Source organism: Cebus imitator, unplaced genomic scaffold (assembly GCF_001604975.1).
Source record: "Cebus imitator isolate Cc_AM_T3 unplaced genomic scaffold, Cebus_imitator-1.0 Scaffold328, whole genome shotgun sequence".
Classification (NCBI taxonomy): domain Eukaryota; kingdom Metazoa; phylum Chordata; class Mammalia; order Primates; family Cebidae; genus Cebus; species Cebus imitator.
In genome coordinates this window covers 560,490-570,545 of record NW_016107643.1, presented here as the reverse complement: position 1 = coordinate 570,545, position 10,056 = coordinate 560,490, and the positions used below count along the sequence as shown (strand labels likewise).

The 10,056-nt window shown below is 38.3% G+C and overlaps 1 protein-coding gene across 1 annotated transcript in view; it reads right to left on the bottom strand.

The window, feature by feature from the left end:
* Positions 1–10,056, bottom strand: part of TMC2 (transmembrane channel like 2) — a 112,044-nt gene that overhangs the window by 38,630 nt on the left and 63,358 nt on the right. The window contains exon 9 of the mRNA XM_037730046.1: positions 3,357–3,455. Coding sequence (XP_037585974.1) covers positions 3,357–3,455 — 99 coding nt within the window. The remainder of the gene's footprint in view (positions 1–3,356; positions 3,456–10,056) is intronic.

Below are 10,056 nucleotides of genomic sequence, written 5' to 3'. Positions count from 1 at the left end.
TGTGCATGCATGTGTATGTGTGTATGTGTGTGTATGTGTGTATGTGTGTGTGTGGATGTCTGTGCATGCATGTGTATGTGTGTATATGTGTGTATGTCTGTGCATGCATGTGTATGTGTGCATGCATGTGTATGTGTGTGTGTATGTCTGTGCATGCATGTGTATGTGTGTATGTGTGTGTATGTGTGTGTGTGTGTATGTCTGTGCATGCATGTGTATGTGTGTATATGTGTGTATGTGTATATGTGTGTGTATGTGTGTATGTCTGTGCATGCATGTGTATGTGTGTATGTGTATATGTGTGTGTATGTGTGTGTGTCTGTGCATGCATGTGTGTATATGTGTGTATGTGTGTATATGTGTGTATTTCTGTGCATGCATGTGTATGTGTGTATGTGTGTGTATGTGTGTATGTGTGTGTGTGTGTATGTCTGTGCATGCATGCACATGCACATATAGCTCCCAATTACTTTCCCCCACCCCCAGGGTCTTTATTTAACACTCCAGAAGTAGACAGCAGTCTATGAGCTTTTTCAATACTTCAAAACCTCTGAAGAAAATTATACGCAATAAGGCTAACACTCTAACTTGAACTTTGAATTTTTTTGTTTTATTTTGGGATTTTATATGCTGTTGTCTTTAGGTATAATTAGTACATTTTAAGCTGTAATTAGTACACTTTTTAGTTGTAATTATTTAGGAAAATATTAACTTAGATTGTTAATGTTTTGTATATGTCTTTGTAAATAAAAAGTAAGGGATTATTGTTGAAAAAATTGGGTTTGTTTTTGGTACATAGGATGTTTCAACAGGGAATCCTGGCATTAAAAAAAAAAGGTAGGGGCCAGGCACGGTGGCTCACACCTGTAATCCCAGCACTTTGGAAGGCCAAGGCAAGTGGATCACTTGAGGGTAGGAGTTTGAGACCAGCCTGGCCAACATGGTGAAACCTCATATCTACTAAAAATATAAAAATTTGCCAAGTGTGATGGCGGTAGCCTGTAATCCCAGCTACTCAGGAGGCTCAGGCAGGAGAATTGCTTTAACCTGGGAGGTGGAGGTTACAGTGAACAGAGATCATGCCTCCACATTCCACCTGAGCAACAGAGGGAGACTGTCTCAAAACAAACAAACAAACAAACAACAACAAAAAAAAAACAGAAAAAAAGAAAAAAGAAGAATAAAGAAATCCTTAGTAGCAGTATAGTTGGAAAGCCCTGTTCCAAATAACTTTCTGAAGGGTCTCAATTCTGACTCTGAGAGTGAGGGATGGCAGCAGCAATGACTTGCTGTGGGCGGCACTACGACCATGCCTCCCAGCCTTAGCAAGCCCTTGGAGCTGCGAACTAAGCCTCCAGATGCATGGGGGTGTGAAGCTCACAAAGGAGGGAAGAGTGTTCCAGGCAAAAGGCCATAAGCAAAGGCAGAGAGGCAATGATGGTGTGGTGTGTGATGCATGCTGGGACTTCCCCAGAGCTCGGTGGCATTGGGCGCTAAAGTGCAAGGTATTAGATGGACATGGAACTGGAGAGTGGGGAGCAGCGGGGTCAGGAACAGTTCTTTTCTAAACCCAATTAAGAACACTGACTTTTATTCCACCGGGAATGAGAATCAATGAAAATTTGAGGTAGGAGAGTGACAGGATCAGATTTGCATTTTATAAAGATCACTCCAGCAGCAAAGGGAATGGACATTTTAGGAGCCAAGCCAAAGCAGAGAGGAGAGGTAGATGATTCTGACAGTAGTCCCGGTAAAGTGAGGGCATTATTCAAGGCGAAAGTAAAAGACACGGAAAAAAGCATTTTTCCTAATGATGGGATCCTATTTGGTTAAAGCACTGGTTTTTCTTTTTCTTTTTTCTTTCTTTTTTTTGAGATGGAGTCTTGCTCTGTTGCCCGGGCTGGAGTTCAGTGGCACGATCTTGGCTCACTACAACCTCCACCTCCTGGGTTCAAGCAATTCTCCTGCCTCAGCCTCCCGAGTAGCTGCGACTACAGACATGTACCACCATGCCTGGCTTATTTTTGTATTTTTAGTAGAGAAAAGGTTTCACTATGTTAGCCAGGCTGGTCTTGAGCTCCTGACATCGTGATCCGCCTGCTTAGACCTCCCAAAGTGCTGGGATTACAGGCATGAGCTCCCACGCCCAGCCAGCACTGGTTTTTCAATAATTAAGTCCACTGTTTCACACTTATACTTGCAATCTTTAGGGCTTACAATCACAAATGGAGGGGCTTTGGTATGTTGGCAATAGCACCTTGAAATCTCAAAGGACGAAAAACTCCATGGCTTTTTCTTATGCAGCCCAGATATTCACTGATTTTCTTCCTCCTCAGATATCCATTGATTCCCATTCCCAAATGGAATAAAAGCTAATGTTCTTAATTGGTGATACAGTTTGGCTCTGTGTCCCCACCCAAATCTCATCTCTAATTGTAATCCCCAGGTGTTGAGGGAGGGACCTGGTGGGAGGTGATTGGATTATGGGGGCCGTTCACCCCAGCTGTTCTCAGGACAGTGAGGGAGTTCTCTCAACATCTGGTTGTTCTGATAAGTGTCTGGCATTTCCCCCGTGCTCTTTCTCTCCTGCTGCCATGTAAGAAGCGCCTTGCTCCCCTTTTACCTTTCACCATTATTGCAGATTTCCTGAGGCCTCTCCAGTCATGTGGAACTGTGAGCCAATTAAACCCCTTTATTTATAAATTACACAGTCTCAGGTAGTAGTGTGAAAATGAACTGATACAATTGGGTTTACAAAAGATTCAAGAAATATTTAGTAGGTAGGCGGATGGCTGGTGAGGAAGAGGGAGAAGTGTGGGATGACTTTCAGCCTTTAGACGTGGATGACTGGATGAATGGTGATTCCAACAAAGGAAATAGGGAAAAGAGATGTGGGTTTTGGCTGCATAGGTGTTGAATTTGAAGAGCAAGTGAGACATTCAGTTGACGATAGCATGTGAAACTTGGGGGAAGCCTGGAGTGGAGATAGATCTGGGGTCTTAATGTAGGAATGAGGAAAGAAAACCATACTGTTTTTATAAGCATGTTTTATAAATAGTTTTATAAGTATGTTTTATAAAGAAAACCTTATAAAGAGCTGGCAGACAGATAGGTGCAGTGGCCGCATGGAAAGCCCACATACATCAAGAGTGTGGCTGGAGAGAGCAGCCCATGAAGGAGACCCGGGAGGACTGTGCAGAGACATGGTTTGCAAGTTCATTTAGCTTAGTGCTGGGATCCTATTTTATTAAAGCAATGGATTTTCAATAATTAGATGCACTATTTCATACTTATCCATGCAATCTTTAGGCTTCATAATCACAAATGGAAGTTTGTTGGCATGTTGACAATAGTACCTCAAAATCCCAAAGGACAGAAAAATCCATGGCACTTTCTTCTTCAGCCCGAGGCACTGTCTTTCTGGGAATACTCCCATAGGGCATGCCCATCAGTACCTTGTGTAGGAACACAATAACACAAGTATGAGTGGAAGAAATACAAACACACAGAGACATTCATATACTGGGGTAAATACTTTCTTTCTCAGAGCAGGACATACCTATTTTCTTCTTTCTTTCTTTATTAATTTATTTTTTATTTTTTGAGACGGAGTTTCACTCTTGTCACCCAGGCTGGGTTGCAATGGTGTGGTCTCAGCTCACTGCAACCTCTGCCTCCCAGGTTCAAGCCATTCTCCTGTCTCAGCCTCCCAAGTAGCTGGGATTATAAGCGCCCACCACCATGTTTGGCTAATTTTTGTATTTTTAGTAGAGACAGGGTTTCACCATGTTGGCCAGGCTGGTCTTGAACTCCTGACCTCAGGTGATTCATCTGCCTCAGCCTCTCAAAGTGCTGGGATTATAGATGTGAACCACTGTGTCCGGTCCCATTTTCTTCTTTAAATGATATTGATCACTTTCCTGATTTTAAGAATAACATACACTCATTGTAAAAAATGTAAAAAAGCATAGAAGAGCTTTTTTTTTTTTTTTTTTTGAGACAAGTTCTCACTCCATCACCTAGGCTGGGTGCAGTGGCTCGATCTTGGCTCACTGCAACCTCTGCCTCCCTAGCTCAAGTGATCCTCCCTCCTCAGCCTCCTGAGTAGCTGGGACTACAGGTTTGCACCCCAACACCCAGCCAAATTTTGTAATTTTAGTAGAGACAAGGTTTTGCCATGTTGCCCAGGCTGGTCTCAAACTCCTGGGCTCAAGTGATCCTACCACCTTGGCCTCTCAAAATGCTGGGATTACAGGCATGAGCCACTGTGCCCAGCCAGAAGAGCATTTTAAAAGTTGTCTATCACCACCAAAACCCAAAGATAATGACTGTTAGATATTTATATATTTTCTTTCAGTTAATTCTGAGTTCTGTATATATATTCGTCTAGTTATTTAGCCTAATATTGTGACCAATTTCCTACATCATAAAGTATTTCCCCAAATAAAATGACTTCAAAAATATCTAATCAAAAATCTGTACAAGAAACTTACTTAACAAATCCCCTATTGTTGGACATTAGAGTATTTCTAATTCTGCACATGTATATAATTCTGTTATGAATACCCTTATATATATGCCCTTATTCATATCCTTAATTGTAAAAACAATCAGAAGTGGATTAATTCTATATATTGATTCAGGAAGGACTGACTTTTTAATGAGATTCAATTTTTCCTTCCAAGAATATATTATTCCATTTATTATCTTATTGTTGTCCAGTAATTATAGTGTTCCTCATAGAAATATTCTAACTTATTAAATGTATTACTAGTTATTTTATAGATTTATTGCATTATGTCAAAATTTTAAATTCTATTTTAAAGTGGATACAGAGAATCAATGCCATTTGTCTTTAAAATGACTCCAGTCATCTCAATTTACTTGTTTATTAGATTCTAGTAGTTTTTGATAAAGTCATCGGAGTTTTTGGGGGATTTACAATCATACCTGCAAACCACAATAACTCTGTATTTTTTTGTACAAAGTGTATACGATGTTAATTTTCCTGACATTGCAATAGGTGGTAGAAATTAATATTGAAAAGTAGTGAGGATAGGGATGTATCATGTTTTTTTTTATTTTTGTAGCACATGATTTAGTCTTTTTTCAGGATTAATATAACATTACTTTGTTTCTTAATTTATAGGTTCATCATTTTTAGGTAATTTCCTTTTGCTTCTTTGTTTTAAATTCACTTTCTTATTAGGGAATATGCTATACATAGAATAGTATAACATATATGTATAGTTGATCATAATAAAAAGGAAATTAACTACTACATATCCACTAGCTAGCTTAAGAAACAGGAAATCTCCAGGCCTTTATAATATCCTGGATAAGCCTCTCCTGAATTATATCACTCTTCCATCCTAAGATGCAGCCCAGATACAGTACATTTTATGATAATAATTCCCTTGTTTTGTCTTATATTTTACTCATTTATTGTGTAGCTTTGCCTGTTTAGTTTTGCTTGTTAAATGGAATTATACATAAGGATTCTCCTATGAATTGTTTTTTCATACAGCATTACACTTTTGAGATTATAGATATTGACAAGTGTAACTATAATTCTCTAATTTTCACTGTTATGTAATATTATGTTGTATGGACATACTGTAATATATTTACACAGTCTACTCTTCATAGACATTTGGATTGTTTCCAGATTTTACTATTGCAAACACTACTGCCAACAAAAGGAAGGGAAGTTGCTTTGGACAAACTCTCACTGAGAACAACTAGACAAGTGGACACTCCTGACTTGTGCTGCCAAGATCCAGGAGATAAAGAAATTCTGGAGAAGTGATTGTGTTTTGCTGTTCCCCATGAGTAATTTGCTGGTTTCAATCACAGCAGCTAAAAGATAAAGAAAGCATGCAGCAACTTTGGAATGTCAAAGGGCTGAAGAATGAAATGAAAGTGAAATTTAAGGACAAATAGGTTTGGGAGGCTGAGGCAGGTGGATTGCTTGAGCTCAGGAGTTCAAGACCAGCCAGGGCAACATGGCAAAACCCCACCTCCACTAAAAAAAAAAAAAAAAAAAAATAAAAAAAAAAGATTAAAAAAAAAAAAAAGGCAGATAGGAAGATATCTGGAAAAAACCCAGGCTTGGGAACATTTCACTCAGAAAGTAAAATAACAAAAATATAGACCATCTTGGTTAGTTCTCCCACCAGAGGAATAAGTAAATCTCAATAATTATTCACAAACAATGCCTAGCACTCAGTCAAAAATAACTGGTTATAAGAGAAGACAAGACTTGACCAAAAACCAAAAGAAAAATTAAACAATAAAAACAGATTCACAGGAAGTCCAGATAAGGGAGTTGTCAGTTACAAGCTTTAAAATAAGTTTGATTAATATGCTTAAGGAATTAAGGGACAAGATGAATTATTTTGGTAGAGAACTGGAAACTAAAAATATGATCAAATGGAAGTTACAGAACTGAAACATGCAATCATTGAAATTAAAAGCTCAGTGGACAGATTTAAGAACATATAGATCAGCTGAAAAGAGAATGGCTAAATTTTAATATGGGGTTAAAAAAGTCCAGACTTAAATATATATAGAAAAAGATGGAGAATACTGAAAAGAACATAAGGCATACATGGAAATACAGACACAAGGCTTGCTGAGACAAGACACACACACACAAACACACAAACACATACAAATGCACACACATATATGTAGTCCCAGAAGGAGAGAGAAGATGGAATGGCACAGAAACAGTATTTAAAGGGATGATGGCAGGGAATTTTCCCAATGTGACAAAAAACAGTTTAAGATTTAATAAGGGCTGCAGATCCAAAGCTGGATGTCTACTGCTTTGGATTTCTATTGCTGTGTAACAAATTACTACAAAGATGGCCTAAAGTAACATCCATTTATCAGCTCACAGTTCTGTAGGTCAGCAGTTCAGCATGGTGTAGCTGGATTCTCTGCTCAGTGTCTCACCAGTTTGAAATCAAGGAGTCAGCAGGGGCTAAGGGTTTCATCTGAGGTCTGGGGTTCTCTTCCAAGCTCACTGATTGTTGGCAGAATTCATTTCCTTGTGCTTGTAGGACTGAGGTCCCTGTTTCCTTGCTGGGTGGCATGTGGTTGCCATACTCAGCCTCTCGAGGGCCCCCCATTCCCCACTACTTGGTTCCCTCCATCTTTAAGCCAGCAGTGGTGTGTTCAGTCCTTCTCATGTTTTGAATATCTGTGATTCCTTCTGCAACCAGCCAGAGAAAACTCAGCTTTTGAAGAGCTTATGTGATTAAATTAGGCTCACTCAAATAACCTCAGAGTGATATTTCTTTCCCAGGTTCTGTCCATACTCAAAAGGGAGGAAATTATACAAGGTTGAGGGTCATTTAGGGTCATTCTTAGACTTCTGCCTACCACAGATACAAAAAGCAACAAATCAACCATGACAACAAAAACTTCACTTGGGGAATTGGGGAGATTGGGAAATGTCAGTCAAAGGACACACAAATTTCAGTTAGGAGGTATAAATTCAAGAGATGTATTGTACAACATGATGATTATGGTTAATAATAACATATTGTATACTGGGAAATTGCTGTGAGAGTAGATTTTAAGTGTTCTCACCAAAAACAATTGATAAGTACAGGTATATGAGGTGATACATATGTTAATTAGCTTGATATAACCATTTCACAATGTATACACATTCCAAGACAGCGTTTTGTGTACCATAAATAATATGTCCAATTTATATTTGTCAATTAAAATAAATAAATTTTTAAAAATTCACAAAAGGCTACCATAGGAAAATTTACACAATTCTTCAAGTCAATAAAAAAAGGAAATATTTCCAAATCACTTTATGAGATCTCATATTGATCCCCAAACATTTTAAGAATACTGTAAGAAGGATATTTACAGTCCAATCTTTCAAAAATGGATGCAAAAGTTCTAGTTAAATACACACAAATCAAAATCAGGTGATATATGAAAAAGATAATACATAATGACCTAGTTGGGTTTATTCCAGGAATGCAATCTGGTTTAACATTTGAAAATAAATCAATATAATTCACCACACAACAATCTTAAATTTGTATGTACCCAATAACATAGCATCAACATATATAAAACAAAAAATAATAATTGCAGTGAGAAAAAGACAATAGCAGGAGATTTGCTTGATCTCACTCAGCAATTATTATGCTGCTTTAAAATTAATAAGGTTAATTTATAGAATATAAGTAATATATTTGAACCATGTAAAAAAGATAAACATTTAGGAAAATTAACCATATCTAAGCAAATAAAGTCCCAAGTGATGAAAAGTATCAGTTTCATACTAAATATACACTATGATCACTATAAAATTATACTACAAACCAGTAAAAAAAAGAAATGCTGCCAATCTTTCTATATATTAAAGTTTTAAAAATATATTCATAAATATCTTGTGGATTACAAGGAAATTAGAAATTACCTAAAAATAAACAATGGCAATGTATATCAAAGTATATGGAATGTGGCTAAAATAGTATTGAGGGAAAATTTATAAATGAGTGTTGTGTTATTGATGTCATTTGGATGTTTGTCCCTTCCAAATCTCATGTTGAAATGTGATTCCCAATGTTGGAGGTGGTGCCTGGTGGGACATATTGGATGACAAGGGCAGATTCCTCATAAATGGCTTAGCACCATCCCTTTGGTGATAAGTGAGTTCTCACTCAGTTAGTTCATGAGAGATATGGTTGTTTAAAAGTCTAGGACCTCCCCCAATAGCTCTCTTGCTCCTGTTCTCCCCAAGCAACGTGCTGGCTCCCCTTTGCCTTCCACCGTGATTGTAAGCTTCCTGAGGCCCTCACCAGAAGCAGATGCTGGCACTATGCTTTCCATACAGCCTGCAGAACCACGAGCCAATTAAACCTCTTTTCTTTATAAATTACACAGCCTCAGGTATTTCTTCACAGCAACACAAGAAAGGCCTAATACTGTTATAGACTTGCCATGGGTCAATAATTCCCTTGTGCCTCCCATTTTTCTCCTGTTTGAACACAGGCATGTCTATAGCATTTATCTTATGCCTGTCCTACCATTTTATATTTGTTGTGTTGGTGCAGATAACATGTCTCTTCAATCTCATGGTAAAGAGAACTGGACTCAGGAGTTGTATTTAAAGAGCTACTCCCATGGAGCCTCATCTGCACCTGAACTGATTTAGAGAATGAGAGTTTGGAATCTGGGCTGATGCTGTACCAGAATGAGATTTTTAGGGGCCTTTAGGAGGGGTGAGTGTATTTTGCATGTGGAAGGGATGCAAATCACTGAGGACCAGAGGGCTGAATGTGGTAGGCAGCCTGTGAGAAGGCTCACATGATTCCCTGCCTCTGGTATTTATTATTGTGCACAATAATACCCTCCCATTGAGTGTGGGCTTGATGATTTAGTGACTCACTACTAAGGAATAAAATTCGGCAGAAGAGATGGAATGTCATTTTTGAGATTAGGTTCTAAAAAATAGTGGCTTCTATGTGGGAAGCTTCTTCTTGCTGTATTTCCTTCTTGGATTCTCTCCTCTGGGAGAAGAAAGCTGCTATCTTATGAGCATGCCTGTGAAAGAATTTATGTAGCAAGAAACTGATGTCTCTGGCCAATAGCCACTGAGTACCTGAGCCCTGGGAACAGCCACATGAGTAAGGTTGGAAGCAGATCTTCTGAGGCCTGCCAGAAGCCATGTGAGTAAGCTTGAAATCATATCTTCTGAGATCTGCCAATAGCCATGTGAGTGAGCTTGGAAGTGAATCTTCTCCAGTTCAGCCTCAAGATAACTGTAGCCTTGGACAAAACCTAGATTGTAGCCTGTGGGAGACCCCAAGCCAGAACACCTTCTGGATTCCCGACCCACAGAAATCATAAGATAATAAATAGTTGTTATATTCAGCAAAAAATTAGGGAGTAACTTGTTACACAGCAATAAATAATAAATACAAACCCCAAGAAATTAGAAAGAAATAAATGATACATATATGAGTAGAAATTAGTAATATAAAAATAAGGATATATAAGAAAAAGACTTGAATGTGA